General features: G+C 37.9%; 1 protein-coding gene across 1 annotated transcript in view; it reads left to right on the top strand.

The window, feature by feature from the left end:
* LOC128641868 (uncharacterized) overlaps positions 1-22115 on the top strand; it is a 74347-nt gene that overhangs the window by 33465 nt on the left and 18767 nt on the right. The window contains exons 4-7 of the mRNA XM_053694432.1: positions 7431-7462; positions 9142-9385; positions 16989-17219; positions 20680-20717. Of these exons, the coding sequence (XP_053550407.1) occupies positions 7431-7462; positions 9142-9385; positions 16989-17219; positions 20680-20717 (545 nt within the window). The remainder of the gene's footprint in view (positions 1-7430; positions 7463-9141; positions 9386-16988; positions 17220-20679; positions 20718-22115) is intronic.

Raw genomic sequence — 22115 nt, 5'->3', positions numbered from 1 at the left:
CTCAGATATAGGGCTAAGTTACAAATAGCTGTATAAATATTTCACCTACGTTAACATTTATTAATATTACAAGTTGAAAGTAAACGCAACCACTCATACGCAAACGAATTTTTGCGCTCATCGGGTTACGTTTTTGTATGTATATATATTTTTTAATATGACCCAATAAAAAGCTTATTTTCTCTAAAAGTACCGTCTGGATTATCTACCGTTGTAAGAGATATATATATATTTCTGTATGTGTATATACATATATATATATATATATATATATATATATATTAGACATGTGCGATTCGTTTCGGAAATTCTGAAAATTCGGAAAATCCGGAGATTCGGATCGATTCGAATTTCCGAATTAAAATACTGCCGAATATACCGAATAAATCCGAATTGAATACCTCCGCATCGATTTGAATACATCCGAATCGATTCGAATGTATTCAGTAGATTCGGATGGCCGTGTATTACACTAGTATTGTACAGTATATTAGGTTTTATCACTCTGCTATGGGTTAAACCTAATATACAGTACATAATACTAGTGTAATACACAGCACATCCCACCTAACACTTACCGAAATTCTGAATTTCCGAATCGATTCGAACCGAATCGAACCAAACCAATTTTTTTCCGAATCCGAAAGAATCCGAATGAATCTGAAACGAATTCATTCAAATTTTTTCGAATTCGAATCGATCCGAACCGAAATTCGAATCGATCCGAACCGAACCGAAATTTTTTTTTCAAAGCTGCACAAGTCTAATATATATATATATATGGAGTTGAGTTTCAGAGTTCAGCGCACATAGAATGGAGAAAAACAAAACCAAATTATGGTGCAGTATGTCAGTACTAGGCAATCAAAAACTAAACGTGAGATTTAAATGTGCTCACCTTGTTTAACCTCAAACATGTGAGGTATGTTGGAAGCATGGAGGGGATGTAATCCCTATCTGTGGTAAAGATGTTTCCAGCTGGTATGCAGAAACTTTTAGCAGGTGGAAATCTTGATATCCCTGGAGTAGAAATATGCTGGTATTTCAGACAAACTTCTCCTCTCTGGAGTTAGGTAGAGACACTTTAATTATTTTTGCTGGATTTCTTTCCTTGTTGCTGTTTATTTCTTTTCCCCTTCTTTATACTTGAAAGGCTTCTCCTCTCTGGAGTATGGTTTAAACTTTATGTATGCAAACCAATTAGTGCTCAGTTATGAGATCAATTGTGGATATTAATTGCAGCACTCCTGAGATGTGTATAAATGATGCTTGCAAGGACACAAAGTGAAATTTAAAATAAAAACAATTTTTATTTTCCAATGTCCAATAAAAAAAGATAAACAGAAATCCACTTTGATAATAGTCCAGATCAGGGACAGAAATAGGTGAGCAGATGAAATATAGTATATTTCTTTAAATCCGGTAGTGAGTTTTTTATCAGGGCTGGTGCAAAAACAGCTAGCTGATAAAAGTTGGTGATATTGTGGTGTAGGATGCTGTAAGTACAGCTGAAGGTAAATTTCTTGAGGTGGTTTTGAGCTCACCTCAAGAAATTTACCTTCAGCTGTACTTACAGCATCCTACACCACAATATCACCAACTTTTATCAGCTAGCTGTTTTTGCACCAGCCCTGATAAAAAACTCACTACCGGATTTAAAGAAATATACTATATTTCATCTGCTCACCTATTTCTGTCCCTGATCTGGACTATTATCAAAGTGGATTTCTGTTTATCTTTTTTTATTGGACATTGGAAAATAAAAATTGTTTTTATTTTAAATTTCACTTTGTGTCCTTGCAAGCATCATTTATACACATCTCAGGAGTGCTGCAATTAATATCCACAATTGATCTCATAACTGAGCACTAATTGGTTTGCATACATAAAGTTTAAACCATACTCCAGAGAGGAGAAGCCTTTCAAGTATAAAGAAGGGGAAAAGAAATAAACAGCAACAAGGAAAGAAATCCAGCAAAAATAATTAAAGTGTCTCTACCTAACTCCAGAGAGGAGAAGTTTGTCTGAAATACCAGCATATTTCTACTCCAGGGATATCAAGATTTCCACCTGCTAAAAGTTTCTGCATACCAGCTGGAAACATCTTTACCACAGATAGGGATTACATCCCCTCCATGCTTCCAACATACCTCACATGTTTGAGGTTAAACAAGGTGAGCACATTTAAATCTCATGTTTAGTTTTTGATTGCCTAGTACTGACATACTGCACCATAATTTGGTTTTGTTTTTCTCCATTCTATGTGCGCTGAACTCTGAAACTCAACTCCATACCTTTTTCCTTCACATTCCATTTGATGATAGTGGAATATTCAGAAACTAGCTGCCATTGAAATATATCAGGAGGAACTATTTTAGAGCAAAATAACCATTTGCAACGTACACAGCGCAGATCAAGAAACACCCAAGCAACACTTTCTACATATATATATATATATACATACATAGTTACTGAATATATATATATATATATATATATATATATATTATTATTATACTTTATTTATAAAGCGCCAACATATTCCGCAGCGCTGTCCATGGGTACAATTCATTTAAATAAAACGATATAAAACCTTTAAGAGACTAGACAAAAGGAATTAAGGGCCCTCCTCCCATGGGAACTTAATATATATATACCATAAATATTTTACATTCCAGTGTTCTTCACTTAGAAAAAAATATTCTCAGTATTTTTAAATAGATATTCCTATATATTTGTATATTCTGTATCTATACCTGTTCTGTTCTTATAGATAAATTAATCATCTATATTAAATATATAATGTATATTTAACAATAAAAAGAACATTTTCTTCTATGTAAAGAGCATTGAAATGTAAAATATGCATAACTCACTTCGGACTGAGCTCCCTCGTGGAAACACTGTTGGATTAGCACGTGAGCGATAAGTGTCAGAATTTTTTTAAAACATCAGCTACATTGAATTCTGTAGGCAGAAGTTAACGTGGTCGCGATATCTGAAGTCCAGCTGTAAGCTTGCGTTGGGGTTTGCTCGCACAAAAGCCATTTACGTTTAACTTGTAACGTGCGTTTTATCCTGCCTGCCTAAAAACATTACTTTCAGCTGTATTAGCGATCAAGCGAAAGCGTTAAATTCCGCTCATAGCCCATAGCGCACTAACTGACCTGATTACTTTTTTTGTTACACTGTTACAAACATTACTTACATACAGTGCTCGAGACACATGTGCACTCTTGAGTCTACTTCAGTATGCTCTCATGGAACTTAAATCTCTACAAATCATGTCTAAACTAAATAAGTTTAATTCCATTTTCCATGTCACTTTAAAGAGACAGTCTACACCAGAATTGTTATTGTTTAAAAAGATAGATAATCCCTTTATTACCCATTTCCTAGTTTTGCACAACCAACACAGTTATATAAATTTACTTTTTAACTCTGTGATTACCTTGTATTTAAGCCTCTGCAAACTGCCCCCTTATTTCAGTTCTTTTGACAGACATCTAATTTAGCCAATCAGAGCTGGCTTACCTGAACTCCACGTGTGTGAGCACAGTGTAAGCAATATGACATACATGAACTAACACCCTCTAGCAGTGAAAAACTGTCAAAATGCCCTGAGAGAGGAGATGGCCTTCAAGGGCTAAGAAATTAGCATATGAAGCTCCTAGGTTTAGCTCGCAACTAAGAATACCTAGAGAACAAAGCAAAATTGGTGATTAAAGTAAATTTGAAAATTGTTTAAAATTACATTCTCTGAATCATGAACGTTTATTTTAGACTAGATTCTCCCTGTAAGCTATCTCTAAACAGACAAATAAATTTGCCTAGATTACAGTAACAGGGGTGTGGTGCTAACGAGCAGTTTATGCTCACCGCTCACTTACAGGCAACACTGGAATTACGGGTTTTTACAAACCCGGTGTTAACCGCAAAAAAGTGAGCGTAGAGCAAAATTTAGCTCCACATCTCACTCTAATACCAGCGCTGCTTACGTTACCGGTGAGCTGGCTAAACGTGCTTGTGCACGATTTCTCCATAGGAATCAATGGGGGAGAGCCGGCTGAAAAAAACCTAACTCCTGCAAAAAAGCAGCGTTTAGCACCAAACGCAGCCCCATTGATTTCTATGGGGAAATACATTTATGTCTACACCTAACACCCTAAAAAGAACCCCGAGTCTAAACACCCCTAATATTACACTTATTAACCCCTAATCTGCCGCCCCTGAAATCGGCAACACCTACATTATATTATTAACTCCTAATCTGCCACTCCGGACATCGCCGCCACCTACATTATACTTATGAACCCCTAATCTGCTGCCCCCAACATCGCCGACACCTACATTATATTTATTAACCCCTAATCTGCCTCCCCCAATGTCGTTGCCACCTACCTACACTTATTAACCCCTAATCTGCCGCCCCCAACGTCGCCACCACTATATTAAAGTTATTAACCCCTAAACCTAAGTCTAACCCTAACACCCCCTAACTTAAATATAGTTTAAATAAATCTAAATAAAATAACTATCATTAACTACATCATTTCTATTTAAAACTAAATACTTACCTGTAAAATAAACCCTAAGCTAGCTACAATATAACTAATAGTTACATTGTAGCTATCTTAGTGTTTATTTTTATTTTAAAGGCAACTTTGTATTTATTTTAACTAGGTACAATAGTTATTAAATAGTTATTAACTATTTAATAACGACCTAGTTAAAATAAATACAAAAGTACCTGTAAAATAAAACCTAACCTAAGTTACAATTACACCTAACACTACACTATAATTAAATAAATTAAATACAATTAAATACAATTAAATTTAATTATCTAAAGTACAAAAAAAACCCCACTAAATTACATAAAATAATAAAATATTTACAAGATTTTTAAACTAATTACACCTAATCTAATCCCCCTAACAAAATAAAAAAACAAAAACAAAATAAAAAGCCCTACCCTACGCTAAATTACAAATAGCCCTTAAAAGGGCCTTTTGCGGGGCATTGCCCCAAAGTAATCAGCTCTTTTACCTGTAAAAAAAATTACAAATACCCCCCAACATTAACACCCACCACCCACACAACCAACCCTATTCTAAAACCCCCCCAATACCCCCTTAAAAAAACATAACACTAACCCCTTGAAGATCACCTTACCGGGAGACGTCTTCACCCAACCCAGGCCGAAGTCCTCAATGAAGCCGGGAGAAGTCTTCATCCAAGCAGGGCGAAATGGTCCTCCAGGCGGGCAGAAGTCTTCATCCAGACAGCATCTTCTATCTTCATCCATCCGGCGCGGAGTGGGTCCATCTTCAAGACATCTGACGCGGAGCATCCTCTTCATCCGACGGCTAAGACTGAATGAAGGTTCCTTTAAATGACGTCATCCAAGATGACGTCCCTTCAATTCCAATTGGCTGATAGAATTCTATCAGCCAATCGGAATTAAGGTAGAAAAAATTCTAATGGCTGATGCAATCAGCCAATAGGATTGAGCTGGCATTCTATTGGCTGATTGGAACAGCCAATAGAATGCCAGCTCAATCCTTTTGGCTGATTGGATCAGCCAATAGGATCGAACTTCAATCCTATTGGCTGATCCAATCAGCCAATAGGATTTTTTCTGCCTTAATTCCGATTGGCTGATAGAATTTTATCAGCCAATCGGAATTAAAGGGATGCCATCTTGGATGACGTCATTTAAAGGAATCTTCATTCAGTCTTAGCCGTCGGAAGAAGAGGATGCTCCGCTTCGGATGTCTTGAAGATGGACCCGCTCCACGCCGGATGGATGAAGATAGAAGATGCCGTCTGGATGAAGACTTCTGCCCGTCTGGAGGACCACTTCGCCCTGCTTGGATGAAGACTTCTCCCGGCTTCGTTGAGGACTTCGGCCCAGTTGGGTGAAGACGTCTCCCTGTAAGGTGATCTTCAAGGGGTTAGTGTTAGGTTTTATTAAGGGGGGATTGGGTGGGTTTTAGAGTAGGGTTGGTTGTGTGGGTGGTGGGTTTTAATGTTGGGGGGGTATTTGTAATTTTTTTTACAGGTAAAAGAGCTGATTACTTTGGGGCAATGCCCCGCAAAAGGCCCTTTTAAGGGCTATTTGTAATTTAGCGTAGGGTAGGGCTTTTTTTATTTTGGGGGGCTTTTTTATTTTGTTAGGGGGATTAGATTAGGTGTAATTAGTTTAAAAATCTTGTAATTATTTTATTATTTTCTGTAATTTAGTGTTTGTTTGTTTTTGTACTTTAGATAATTTAATTTAATTTAATTTAATTTATTTAATTATAGTGTAGTGTTAGGTGTAATTGTAACTTAGGTTAGGTTTTATTTTACAGGTACTTTTGTATTTATTTTAACTAGGTCGTTATTAAATAGTTAATAACTATTTAATAACTATTGTACCTAGTTAAAATAAATACAAAGTTGCCTTTAAAATAAAAATAAACACTAAGATAGCTACAATGTAAAATAAAAATAAAGTTATATTGTAGCTAGCTTAGGGTTTATTTTATAGGTAAGTATTTAGTTTTAAATAAGAATAATTTAGTTAATGATCAGAATTTTTAGTTAGATTTCTTTTAATTATATTTAAGTTAGGGGGTTTTAGGGTTAGGGTTAAACTTAGATTTAGGGGTTAATAAATTTATTATAGTGGCGACGACGTTGGGGGCAGCAGATTAGGGGTTAATAAATGTAGGTAGGTGGTGACGATGTTAGGAATGGCAGATCAGAGGTTAATAAAATTTAACTAGTGTTTGCGAGGCGGGAGTTTGGCAGTTTAGGGGTTAATATATTATTATAATGGCGGCGATGTCCAGTTCGGCAGATTAAGAGTTAAAATATTTATTATAGTGTTTCTGATGTGGGGGGGCCTCGGTTTAGGGGTTAATAGGTAGTTTATGGGTGTTAGTGTACTTTTTAGCACTTTAGTTAAGAGTTTTATGTTACGGCGTTGTAGTGTAAAACTCTTAACTACTGACTTTAAAATGCGGTATGAGTCTTGACAGGAGAGGGTCTACCGCTCACTTTTTGTCAGACTTGTAATACCGGCGCTATGCAAGTCCCATTGAAAAAAGAGGATACTCAATTGACGTAAGTGGATTTGCGGTATTTCCGAGTCTGGCCAAAAAAGTGAGCGGTACACCTGTACCTGCCAGACTCGTAATACCAGCGGGCGTTAAAAAGCAGCATTGGGACCGGCCAGCGCTGCTTTTTAACCCTAACGCACAACTCGTAATCTAGCCGATGTTTTTAATTATGCTCTCATTAGGACGATGCACTTACTTAAAAAAATAAGCACTCCTGAAATTATCACACAAAGTAAAATGTTCTGTTTTTAAAAAAAGTGTAATTAATTTAGTTGTTGTACTTAGTAACAGTGGAAGATCTATGTTGTCTCTAAATTACAGAGTCCCAGCACCTCGGCATGGAATCAGTTAAGGTAAGAAATACCTACAGAAGACAATATGTTCTGCTGCAACACAGATAGCGAAGAATGTAAATTCATCATCAAAAATATCTTCATTTTACACATAGGTTCTAGCTGCTGATTGGTGGCTGCATATATACCTGTATATATAGATTGGTGGCTGCATATATACCTGTATATATAGATTGGTGGCTGCATATATACCTGTATATATAGATTGGTGGCTGCATATATACCTGTATATATAGATTGGTGGCTGCATATATACCTGTATATATAGATTGGTGGCTGCATATATACCTGTATATATAGATTGGTGGCTGCATATATACCTGTATATATAGATTGGTGGCTGTATATATACCTGTATATATAGATTGGTGGCTGTATATATACCTGTATATATAGATTGGTGGCTGCATATATACCTGTATATATAGATTGGTGGCTATGTATATATATATATATATATATATATATATATATATATATATATTTATATATATATACAGATTGTCATTGACTCACCAATGTGTTCAGTCAGAAAACAGTAGTGTATTGCTGCTCCTTCAACAAAGTATACCAAGAGAACGAAGCACATTTGATAATATAAGTAAACTGGAAAGTGGTTTAAAATTGTTTGTTCTACCTAAATCATGAAAAAAATCAAGAACAAAAAATGGGTTTCATGTCCTTTGCAGGCTGTTTGCTGTATAAGTAGAGACAGAAGAACTATGATGGTTAATTGTAGAGAATATTTTGTCAGACAGAAACAGTCACAGGTACTGAGGAGACATAGGGGCCTATTTATTAATGTGCGAGCGGACATGATCCGATATTGCGGATCATGTCCGCCGCACATCAATAAATGCCGACAGCATACACCGTCAGCATTTATCATTGCACCAGCAGTTCTTGTGAACTGCTGGTGCAACACCGCCCCCTGCAGATTTGTGGCCAATCGGCCGCCAGCATGGGGTGTCAATGATTTTCAGCAATGTCTGTCCGCCGCTCAGAGGCGGCGGACGAGTTAAGGAGCAGCGGTCTTAAGACCGCTGTTTCTTATCTCAAGTTTCCGGGAAACCTGAAGGCTCGAGTGGAAACAGGGCGAGTTGGCCCCATTCGGGGCATAGTAAATTGGCCCCTCAGTTTCTTCCTAGGCAAAAAGCACCTAGAGACATATTCTCATAATACAAAAATTAAACCTGATGCACTAAATTAAACTGTGATACATAGCTCATTTAGAATTGATTAGTAATATTTACTAATGAAATGTTAATATGCCTATTTTTATTACATAGTTATACAAAATTAGTGCATACAATGTCATTTATTGCAGGCATCACTGTCAGTAAAGAGCTTCTTAATACTTGGTGACATGACACCTCATAAGGTTCTTAGATAATAAAGTCATACAGTTAACTTCCTCTGCAAAATACAAGTGCAGTCCTCTGACAATATGCCTGTAAGTAACAACTCCTTCAACCAATGTCATATGGTGCAGGTGACATACACTATTGCTGAGATCTGAGAGATATAGAGAGCTATAAGCCTTACTGTGTAATCCTACCATGACCATAAACCATGTTTAAGAAGAGCTTTTATAATTTGTGTAAGAAAATATTCTTCATCATTTTTCTTAACTTTGGGTTCATGACATTTCTATTTTACATTCCTATTCCTTTAACTAGACCAAGAAGAAACAAAAGCCCACTGTTAGAATCTTCTCATGGTCAAAACGGAAACATTCTGAATGGCTGCGGCAACTGCTGATTTCAAAACGTTTCCTGGATCAAGAACATGAAGTCAGATATATTTATGTTCCCTCCCCTGTTGACAAGAGTCTTGAAGAGAAGATTTCATGTTGTACAAATATAATATTATACATCACAAGCGCACAGCTGGGCTTTAAACCAGAGTTTTTACACCTTTTAGGTAAGGATTACAAACCATAGACTAGAATAAAGCCGGTACTGTGATTAGCCTGTAATGGGGAATTTCATTAAATTAATGTGATTCAAAACTTGCCATTTATGTTATTCATTAATATATGTAGGCACTGTGGGTATCTTTGTATAGCTTATGATAGATATGCTCTCCGTTGATATTGCAATCATAAAAGCATTAAAAATATTCCACTAATGCCGTAGTGTTACCAAATATTTGTCCTGAATTAAATACAAAGATGCAGATAGGTGGTAGACTTGTAAAACTTGTCATGTATCCTTTCAGTTACCAGAATTGGAAAAATCTTAACTTTCAGACTTAAGAAAGTGAGCAAAAGAATAATTATACCACAAAGCAACTTGTTCTGCTACGCATAAATAATAATGACTGCAGACTTTACATGGTCTCTTTTATTAGATCATGTACGTACTACATGACCGACCCTAGATAACTATTGTCTAGATTACAAGAGGAGCACAATTGTTAATATGTGGTGCATTATGCTGCTCTTGGCCTTGCACAATCAATAATTCTCCATTGAGTATTGCAAGTTGTTGATTGAAATGTTTATCCAAAGCATTTTAAATTAAAGCACTCTATACATACATAGGTAACATATACTTTTAATGGTTAGCTAAATGTGTTCTTTGTGCTGCTATTTATATACAGTATATACAGTATATATATATATATAGGTAGGTAAACGGTGACGTTTTCACCTCTTAGCCAATAGCCGTGCGGTAAATCCGGCTTGGCACCCATGGGAGCTGGATTTACCGCACGGCTATTGGCTAAGAGGTGAAAACGTCACCTCTTTGCAAAAAATTATTTTAACCGTGAGCTGCTGTAGCAGCTAAGAACGGCGATCGGTTGAAACAAATAAAAGAGCTTTCTACATGAAGTATCTTATACTTCATGAATGCAAGTCCCCTTTATTTGTTTCAATAGTCAATCCTAGTGTTTGTACAATGTTAGGATTGACTTTCACTTTAAAGGGATAGTAAAGTCCAAATTAAACTTTCATGATTTAGATAGGGCGTGTAATTTTAAACACATTTCAAATGTTCTTTTATCATAAAATTTGCTTTATTCTCTTGTTATTCTTAGTTGAAAGCTAAACCTAGGTAGGCTCATATGCTAATTTCTAACCTGTTAAAGGCAACCTCTCATCTGAATGCATTTGACACAGCTAGAGGGTGTTAGTTCATGTATCTTATATAGATAACACTGTGCTCACGCATGTGAAGTTATTTAACCTTTTAAAGCCGTTATGCCGTTCCATTCCGTCATAATTAGACTGGGCTTTAAAGCCGTTATGACGGAATGGAACGTCATAACTAACGGCTGTCCTGAAGCCTTCTGTGCTTCAGGGATTTAATCTCGGTCTGGAGGGCGTTCCTAGGATTGTAGGGACGCCCCCCAGATGCGATCCAATAATTGAAATCTCGCGATCGTATGCACGATCGCGTAGTTTCAATTTGTCTACATCGGAACAGTTGTTCCGATGTAGGCACTTTAACCCTGACACGAAAGGGTTAAGAGTTAGCACCAATAGCCTGAAATGCAAGTCTGTTAAAAGATCTGTGATCAGGGCGCAGTCTGCAGAAGCTTAGATACAAGGTGATAACAGAGGTAAAAAAGTATATTTGTGTAACTGTGTTGGTTATACAAAACTGGGGAATGGTAGATAAAGGGATTATCTATCTTTTTAAACAATGACATTTTTAGTGTTTACTATCCCTTTAAGGAAAAAAGGGATCAGGTTTGCGCTCATGTAGGGTATTTGAATTTTCTTCACTTTTCACGCTGCAATAATCTCTATGGGGGAATACGTTAATGCGGTCGTGATATTCTAACTTCCGCTTTTTGCACGCAAGCAAAAACTTTTTATTTTGACTGCATGATGCAAGCAAAATACTTACTTGTAGTGAAGTTAGCGTGCAAGCGAGATCGATAAACAGCGCTCCACTTGTAATCTAGCCCTACGTGTTTAAACCCTTTAGGGCATATTTGTCAAGCTCCATATCGAGCTTGATGCCCCGTGTTTCCGGCGAGACCGCTGCTCCATAACCTGTCCGCCTGCTCTGAGATGTAGACAGAAATCGACAGAAATCAACCTGATCGAATACAATCAGGTTGATTGACACCCCCTGCTAGTGGCCGATTGGCCGTCAATCTGCAGGGGGCAGGATTGCACCAGTCTGCTGGTGCAATGATAAATGGCGAAAGCGTATGCTGTCGGCATTTATCGATGTGCAGCGGAAATAATACGCTATCAGGCCCATTTATCAAAGGGCTTGCGGACCTGATCCGACACTGCGGATCAGGTCCGCAAGACCTCGCTAAATGCGGAGAGCAATACGCTCTCCGCATTTAACATTGCACCAGCAGCTCACAACAGCTGCTGGTGCAACGCCGCCCCCTTGCTGATTCGCGGCCAATCGGCCGCCAGCAGGGGGGTGTCAATCAACCCGATCGTATTCGATCTGGTTGATTTCCTGCTCAGAGCAGGCGGACAGGGTTATGGAGCACCGGTCTTTAGGCCGCTGCTTCATAAGTTGTGTTTCTGGCGAGTCTGAAGACTCGCCAGAAACACGGCCCTTCAAGCTCCGTACGGAGCTTGATAAATGGGCCTGCTAATCTTAACATGTCCTTTCGCACTATCATAAATATGCCCCAAAGTGTTGTTAAACACATAATCATGTAGGATTAGTAATGAAAAAAAATATATACTGATGAGATCATGCAATATTTCATTAGAACATCCTTTTAACTAGAAAAGTAAAATAAAAATAAAATATAAAAAAAAGTGAGAAAAGAAAAAAACTTAAGTTTCAACCTGACTGTGTTATATATCCTGATTCTCCCTTTGGACTCAGTGCTCTAAAGCTCTCCACTCCGATGAGATGATATAAAATGATCCCTAATGAGATTCTGCCATACTTCTTTAAGGTGCCTTCCCTGCATCTCTGGATGTGAAGAGACAAGCAAGAAAAATAGCAGGAGCTCACCTAAAGGTTAAACTGTGTCACATTTATTGTGCAGTAAAGTCCGGCAAACATAGCAACATTTTGGGTCAAATAACATGATTAAGGACATGATTAAGGACATGTGTCCAGTGCTGCTGCTATATTGTCTCTTGGATGATATACTGAGGGATGTTGTGCAGAGCCCTCTAGCAGATTTGCACCCTGGATACTGGTGTTGGACAATCATTTTTTGTTTGTTTTTATACTGCGTGGAGAGACAAGCCCAGTCCAATATAGCACTGCATGACATACAAGTTTTGTTACATTTACACTCTGTGCTTTGCATTTTTGTTTACTCTAGATGTTGTCATTTAAACCCCCTAAGTGCAAATTACCTCACATGGTCATCATCTGTATATTTAGCGTGGATGACAAACACTTGTCATCATTTGGGGGGAGGGGAGCTTTCAAAGCTTGTAGCTGCACCCCTGCACTAATGGTCTTGGGCTCTGGCATCAGCAGGGAATCTGGGGATGCTGGTAATATCACCAAGCCCTACAAAAAAGGAACTGCCTGAAAAAGTCAACAGGGTTTAAAGTGAATGTCAATTTTGTTACCGCTCCTGCCTCCTAATACTTATTTAATACTTTGGTATTAAAAACGCTATGGATTTAAAAAATATATATATTTAGCAGTAATTATATATTTTAATAACAAACTTGTTTGCGATTTCGATGTTCCTCCTCCCACCCAGCCCTTCAGTCTTATTCGCATTGTGAAGTATAGAGCGGTCCCACCCGCTCTATACGTAGGTGTGATGCACGCACCCGTGGAGCTATTTTTTTCTGCGCATGCAGAAAAAATATAACTCCTACAGAGGTTTAGCATAACAGTGTATCAGAATCACTCCTAAGCGCATAAGCTGCAAAACACCTGGCAGCAGAAAAAATGCCATTTCTGTTAAGAATTGCGTGGTATAGAGCATGCGCGTTCCTTCAGAATGCGGAGAAAATTTCCTAACGCATGCACAGAAGAAGCGCATGACGTATTGAAAAAGGGGTTGAACGCCCCGGGGGGAAGCGGATTGGCAAGACTAGCTGTCAATTATTGTCATTATGAGGGACAATATGGCAGGCGGAGGAAGCGTGGCATGAAATAAAAGATAAAAAGGATAAAAAGGTATAATTTAAGCTTCATTAATAACAATGGCAAAAACCATGAATTAAAGTCCTCCTCATTTGATTTGCTTAACAATATTGTGTTAAGCACTAGAGGTGACTTTACATTCACTGGGAGCTGGATAGGGTGTATTTAAACCACTTAATCTCAACTCCCTTAACCACTAAAAATCCAAATTGCATGAAAAAGTACCCCAGTTTTAATGTACTTAACACATATATACCAAGTGTGAAAAAGCTCTAGAAACCCCCAAGACCCCTTGTTTTAAATCCATCCCCTAAGCCCCACTTTAAAAAAGCCCTATAGATATTTACTAGACAAGTTATCGCTGTGATAACAGTGGAATGAATAGATGTCCATTTTATTTGCATAGAAGCTTAAGGGAATTACTATGGGGTCAATTTATGTAGGTGCGAGCGGACATGATCCGAAATAGCGGATGATGTCAGCCGCACAACGATAAATGCCGACAGCATACGCTGTCTGCATTTTTTATTGCACCAGCATTTCTAGTGAACTGCTGGTGCAATACCGTCCCCTGCAGATTTGAGGCCAATCGGCCGCTAGCAGGGGGCATCAGATCAACCCAATCGTATTCGATCAGGCTGATTGCTGTCCGCAACCTCAGAGGTTAAGGAGCAGCGGTTTTAGGACGACTGCTTCTTAACTTCCGCTTCAGGCGGACCTGAAATGGAGTGCGCAGGAAGCAGCATCCGCTGCTTCATAAATAGACCCCTATGTTTATAATTATACCAGAGGCCCTTGTTTCTATTAAGATATTTATTTTCCTTTTTTCTACAAAGTTAGTTGGGAAAAACATACACACATTGTTTATAACCTTGTTTACTAAAATTGTAACCTAACGTGTCATGAGATATACATAAAATAATGGTAAATTGTGAATCTGCTGGATCTCCTGAAAATTTTTTATATAATAAGTGAGGGTATCTAGCGGAAAAATGGTCTACAGTAGGGCCTAAACGTGAGCAGTGTCTAAAAACTGCAAAACAGCTCAGCACATGAGGTAAGCATTTAACTCAGCAGTTAAAGGGTTATTTTTTATTTAAATTACACTTTACATGCTGTAATTTGTGTTTAATGCATTTAGATAGTGTATGCAGCAGTGTATATTGGATTCTGATCGTACAAATTCTGATGATGCTTTGAATGTTTCTGTGAAAAATTAACACATTTAATTTCACTCTGTATTTTTGCTATGTGAAATAAACCTGGTAGTTTCAGAGAGTGGGCTGTATAGGGGAGTTCTCTTGGTGATTCCAAATTTCCAACACTTAACTGAAACTGCCCTCACCAAGGTTACTAACGAACTTCTTTCTGCTAAAGTAACGGCCACTACTCTATACTTATCTTACTTGACCTTTCAGCTGCCTTTGACACAGATGACCACCCTCTCCTCCTACAGACTCTCAGCTCTCTTGGTCTCTGTAACACTGCCCTCTCTTGGGTCCACTCTTATCTTTCTCACAGGTCCTCTTCTGGTGATTCTACCTCTTCATTGCTTCTGTCTGTTACATACCTCAAGGCTCTGTCGTGGGTCCTCTACTCTTCTCTATTTATACTTGTTCACTGAATAAACTTATTAACAGCTATAGCTTCAAATATCACCTCTATGGTGATGACACCCAGATCTATCTCTCAGCCTCCGCTCTTTCTTGCTATCACCTTTCTCACTTCAGCTACTGCTTATCTGGCATTTCTTCCTGGATAGCCTCTCACCACCTACATATTTATATGTCCAAGACTTAGCTCCCTCTAGCTCTATTCCGATTTCTCACTTTTCTATCATCATCAATGGCATCACTATCTCCCCATCACCCAAAGTCCACTGCCTTGGAGTTACACTTGACTCCAACCTGCCCTTCATCCCCCACATCCAATCACTCCCCTCATCCTGTCACAACCACCTACACAATATTTTTGAATGCTGACACCACAAAACAAATATTCCACTCCCTTGTGATTTTCCAACTTGACTACTGCAATAACCTACTCACAGGTCTTCCTGTATCCTGCATCTTCCCCTTCAATCCACCCTAAATGCCTCTGCTAAGCTAATCCACCTTCCCCATCGCTTTATACCTGCTGCACCTCTCTGCAAGTCCCTTCACTGGCTCCCCATTCAGAGCAAAATTAAATTTAAAATTCTCACCCTGACCTACAAAGCCCTTAACAACGCCGCTTGCCACTACCTATTCTCACTAATCAACAAATATACACAACTAAGATTAAAAAAATGACCTGCTTCCTGCATCTTCAACTATCACCTCTTCCCATGTATGTTAGACTGCAGGACTTCTATCATGCGGCACCTACCCCCTGGAATGCTCTTAATCGCGCTGTCAGACTTTCCCCTAATCTGTCTTCTTTTAAACTCTCCCTAAAGACATTTTTCTTCAGGGAAGCCTACCACCGAACTCCGAAACATATGAATTCCACGTACCTAATATTTGCCCTCATCTAACTCTGTATTAACATCATTCTCACCCTTTCAGTCCTCACCTCCTGTTTATAGCCCTTCTACCATTCTAGATTGTAAGTTACCATGGGAATAGGGCTCTCAATTTGTCCTGTATTTGTTTGTCCAATTGTTTTGTGTATTTTACAAATTTTGTATCATTTTATTTAAACAAATTGAACCAATGGATAGCACTGCAGAATATGTTCATTTTTATTTGAATTTGTTTTAAGCTGATAATGTATATCATTGTCAGTTTATCCCCACTTAAAGGGACAGTCAACACTAAATAGTTATTGTTTAAAAAGATAGATAACGCCTTTACTACCCATTCCCCAGCTTAGCACAACCAGCATTGATATATTAATATACTTTATAACATTTAAACCTCTACATTTCTACTTGTTTCTAAGCCACTACAGACAGCCTCTTATCACATGCTTTTTATTTGCTTTTCACAACAGGAGACTGCTAGTTCATGTGGGCCATATAGGGAACATTGTGTTCCCTCCTGTGCACTGCAGTTAGACACTGCTAGTTCATGTGAGCCATATAGAGAACATTGTGTTCATGGCCGGGAAGTTAAGAGTTAGACAACACAGTTCTAAATACAAGTCAATAGATAATAAATACAAAGTCATGTGATCAGGGGGCTGTCAGAAGAGGCTTAGATACAAGGTAATCACAGAGGTAACAAGTGTATTAATATAACAGTGTTGGTTGTGCAAAACTGGGGAATTGGTAATAAAGGGATTATCTATCTTTTAAAACAATAAAAATTATATTGTAGACTGTCGGGAGACAGCTCTCATCTTTCTGAGACTGCCAGGTTAAATGAGAATTTTCAATGACAATTCAATGAGTTCTGTCCCTTTGAGGTCTCCAAGATGATTTCTCTCCAAGTTGGAGAATTTGGAAAATGAAGCCTTCTGTATTTAATAAATTAAACTCTGTATTGTTTTTGCAGACAGAGACAAAGTAATTGCAGTGATTGATAACTTAGATGACAGCAACACAGAGACATTGATCAAGATAAAGCAGACTTATCCTCACATCCAGAGAATGTCACAAGAGCTCATCCTCTTCAGCAGAGAAGAGAAGAGCTCAAACTATGAGAATTACCGGACGTCCCTTATTCTTGCAGAGAAAACATTACAGGAAAAAATGATACAACTGGAAGATTTAATAAAGGACACAGGTACAATCACTGGACCTATTTATCAGTCGATAGCAATGAGCCACTAAGTATTAGTGATTTGACATTAATGGTTCAGCCTATCAGATAATTTAAAAGCCTCTTTTGGACTTAGAAACACCAATAAAAAAACAGATCTAACAAGTCTGCCCATATTTCCTATAAAGTGTAAACTTCATTGGTCCATAGAATAGCCTTAGGCTTATCCAGAGCATTCTTGAGGTTCACCACAGTGTTTGTTATTACCAACTCTAATGCAATTGTATTTCATGATTCAGCCACCCTTTCTGTGAAAAAGTGCTTCTGCAAATTACTATTGATCTTACAACCCTTCAACTTGAGATCATGGCCCCTTGTTCTGCTCTTTTTGTGACAAATATTTTAAGCCTTAGATTTATTAAATCCCTTACTATACTTAAAAGTTTCTGTCACATGACCTCTCTCCTGTACCTGCTAAAATCTATAAATATGGATGTGATCTAGACTTGCTTTGCAAGTTTTATTTTTTTCTGACCATAAACCATTTTAGTAACCACATTTTTATTCCCGTTTATTGATATCCTTTTGGAGATTTGACCTCCATAACAGCACTCATAAGACCTGCAAAACTAATTTGATATACAGATAATTTATGAATATACATGACATGAATTAATGCATAATAATGTACAGAATCCAAAGCAAAGCAATTAGACTCAATATAAAGTCCAGCTATAGAGAGCAACAGGACAATATTGTCAAAATTTGTGTACCGGTACTGATATAAGTTAAAAAATCACACTGGATTTAGGTTAAAAGTACCTCTGTAGATAAAATCAAACCTTGGATAAAATGGTTTTGTGTGCCGACTGCGTTCTTGTAGGGAGGGAGGCCGACTGAGCTGCGTCTGTGCTGTGTAAGTGCACACATCCAGGTCACGTGAGGTGACAAATGTGGGTCAGGGGTTGGTTGTAACCATGAAACTCTCTGTGTCAAGCATATAGATGGTCCATAATGATCAATTTGGCAATCAAATTGAGTATACCCTGTCGCACAGGGAAACAGGTGCAACTGTAACAATCTCCTATGTTAGGAAAATGTCTGTCATCCAAACACAGATCCTCAGCGATATAGTCACCCACAGTGTAGACGTTCCATTGGGGTCACTCTGCTGGTGGGATAATATACTTAAAGCAACAATCAGCTTGGAACAAACAATCTGCACGTTTCGGCCAATGACCTTTATCAAGAAAGCATATTATGTATTGTAATATATGCAATTATTCCTTGGAATACTCCTGAAATAAGGTTTATGTCATACTTGAAACAACATCCCAAACTGAAAAGTATTATCATGGTTACAGAGGTGTTAACAATCTTAAAGTTTGTGATGCTGTCCTAAATTAGAATCTTTTTCTTCTCTGTTACTTCTTACATTGTCTATGTCCAAGCTTCTTATTCAGAATGCTGTAATACCACCATATTGCCCAAAACATGCACCCAAGCTCCACTCTATCACTGGACTAGTGGGGTTCGTCCCACCAGATAGCTGAGGTTCCACCCTTGGACTGCAGAGATTTAACTTGGTTAGAAAAGGCTGGAAACTAATGCCTAAATTACGAGTTTTGTCAGTAATGGTGTGCGTTGCTAACGAGCAGTTTATGCTCACCGCTCACCTACAGATAGCGTTGGTATTACAGGTTTTTACAAACCCGGCGTTAGCCACAGAAAAATGAACGGAGAGCAAAATTTAGCTCAACATCTCACCTCAATACCAGCGCTGCTTACGTTAGTAGTGAGCTGGCTAAATGTGCTTGTGCATGATTTCCCCATAGGAATCAATGGGGGAGAGCCGGCTGAAACAAAAACCTAACACCTGCAAAAAAGCAGCGTTCCGCTCCTAACGCAGCCCCATTGATTCCTATGGGGATAGAAAAGTTATGTCTACACCTAACACCCTAACATGAACCCCGAGTCTAAACACCCCTAATCTTACACTTATTAACCCCTAATCTGCCACCCCCGACATTGCAGACACCTACATTATATTTATTAACCCGTAATCTGCCGCTCCGGACACCGCCGCCACCTACATTATACTTATGAACCCCTAATCTGCTGCCCCCAACATCGCCGACACCTACATTAGATATATTAACCCCTAATCTGCCACCTCCAATGTCGCTGTAACCTACCTACACTTCTTAACCCCTAATCTGCTGCCACCAATGTCGCAGCCACTATAATAAAGTTCTTAATCCCTAAACCTAAGTCTAACCCTAACCCCCCCTAACTTAACCTCATCTGACGCGGATCATCCTCTTCTTTCAACGTCTTTAAACAGAATGAAGGTTCCTTTAAATGACCTCATCCAAGATGGCGTCCCTTCAATTCCGATTGGCTGATAGAGTTCTATCAGCCAATCGGAATTAAGGTAGGAAAAATCCTATTGGCTGATGCAATCAGCCAATAGGATTGAAGTTCAATCCTAATGGCTGATCCAATCAGCCAAAAGGATTGAGCTTGCATTCAATTGGCTGATTGGAACAGCCAATGGAATGCGAGCTCAATCCTATTGGCTGATTAGGTGTTAGGGTTAGACTTAGATTTAGGGGTTAATACATTTAATATAGTGCGGCGACGTTGGGGGCGGCAGATTAGGGGTTAATAAATGTAGGTAGGTGTCGGCGATGTTAGGGACGGCAGATTAGGGGTTAATAAAATTTAACTAGTGTTTGCGAGGCAGGAGTGCGGCGGTTTAGAGGTTAATATATTTATTATAGTGGCGGCGATGTCCGGTTCGGCATATTAGGGGTTAATAGGTAGTTTAGTTTTAGTGTTTGCGATGTAGGGGGGCCTCGGTTTAGGGGTTAATATGTAGTTTATGGGTGTTAGTGTACTTTTTAGCACTTTAGTTAAGAGTTTTATGCTACGGCGTTAGACCATAAAACTCTTAACTACTGACTTTAAAATGCGGTACCAGGCTTGACAGGAGAGGGTGTACCGCTCACTTTTTGGAAGACTTGTAATACCGGCGCTATGCAGGTCCCATTGAAAATATAGGATACGCAATTGACGTAAGTGGATTTGCAGTATTTTCGAGTCTGGCCGAAAAAGTGAGCGGTACACCTGTACCTTCAAGACTCTTAATACCAGCGGGCGTTAAAAAGCAGCATTGGGACCTCTCAACGCTGCTTTTTAAGGCTAACGCAAGACTCGTAATCTAGGCGTAAGTAATTAGGTACAATTTTAATGTTACACTTGCAGGTAAAATTACATTACTTCTGAAAAATTGGGCTAGATTTATAAATGCTTGTGAGGTTGCCTCTTTGTAAAATTGAGATTGTGTTCTAAATTCATTAAGCCTTGTTTTTCCTATCTTTTCCAACAGAAGTATAAATAATATTTTGAAGAAAAAAAGTATTTTTTTTTAACATTTTCTGTTTGAAAATTCTCAAATCTATGCTTATTTTTTTTTTTGTAGCGCCCATTGAAAATGAACGTCTAGAAGTAATCCTAAAGGTAAAAAAAGTGCACTAAATTTGAAAATAAAATGAAAATATTTGAGATACATAGTTGTAGTCCAGTAAACTTTTTTGTAAAAATATTCTTGTGACAATTTATTTTTAACATTTTTACTGAATATTATTTTTGGTAGCTTGATTTATATTAATAACTTTTTTAACATGAAATATTGTTTACTTGTATATAATGTGCATGTGTCCATATATACAGTATGTATATATATATATATATATATATATATATATATATATATATGCTTGTGTACATATGTTTATGTATTTATATGTATATATATGTATTTACAGACATATGTACACATATAAACACATATATACACATATAAACAAACACATACTGTATATACACATGTATACTCATGTATACATTAATATATATACTTTAGAACCCTTTCCAGTCACATACCTTTAAACATGAAAAATAATTTTTATTTAATTTTAATATATTTTTAATGTTTTACTGTGTTTTGAATGTAAATATTTTACATTCCAATGTTCCTCACTTAGAAGAAATGTTCTTTTTATGTTTAATTAAATATACTGTATATATCCAAAGGAACAAAGATGGTATCAGAACTACTACTTCAGTGGCAGTTGTTTAGTGACATTCATAAGGGTGTTTTTCTATGAGCATTTGGCTGGGTTAAAGATTTGGAGCGGCCTTTGAATCCACATAGGAACTGGCAAAAGTATCCCTATCAAGGGCTTGTGATTACTTATGAAGCTATTACATGCTAACATATGGAACTAGCATTTTGCTACACACTAACCACAGGCTAACCCTATAGACTCAGTTGACTCTCTTATGGCTACTACAACTGCACAATAGTTCTTCACCACACTTATGAATGTCACTAAACCACTGCCACTGACTTTAACATTGTATGTTGCTATGAGCTTGCTAACTAATTCCTTGCATGTAGCATTGGTATGCATAATATCACATTGTGTGTATATATAGGTAGGGTTGTTTAATTGAAAACTTAGATCCCTTACATAATACCTGCCCAGTTTTTACCTCTGCATAACCTGGAAGGGGGTTCTGTGTGCAGCAGGGTGTAGTTGGTTGATTAACTTCCCTATTTTTCCTATATAACCGTGCTGGAACATTGATGCCTATTAACACTCAACTAAGCCTTTTAACCCATGGATATGTTATGATCCATTTGCAAGTATGATACTTGGTAATATAGGAGATGCTTTCTAACAACTTAGATCCCATTATAACACCTGCCCAGGCTATACCTCCTTATTATTTATTTGGGGGTTCTGTGTGCAGCAGGATGTAGTTGGTTAGTTAACTCTCCTATGTAATCTCATGGTATTTTATGACGCCTGGTGCTCACCCTGACCGGTCAGGTTTTTCATGTAGATTTTT

The sequence above is a fragment of the Bombina bombina genome, chromosome 11 (genome assembly GCF_027579735.1).
Source record: "Bombina bombina isolate aBomBom1 chromosome 11, aBomBom1.pri, whole genome shotgun sequence".
Taxonomy (NCBI): Eukaryota; Metazoa; Chordata; class Amphibia; order Anura; family Bombinatoridae; genus Bombina; species Bombina bombina.
Note: the sequence above shows the minus strand (reverse complement) of the source record. Positions and strands in the feature narration are given on the sequence as shown.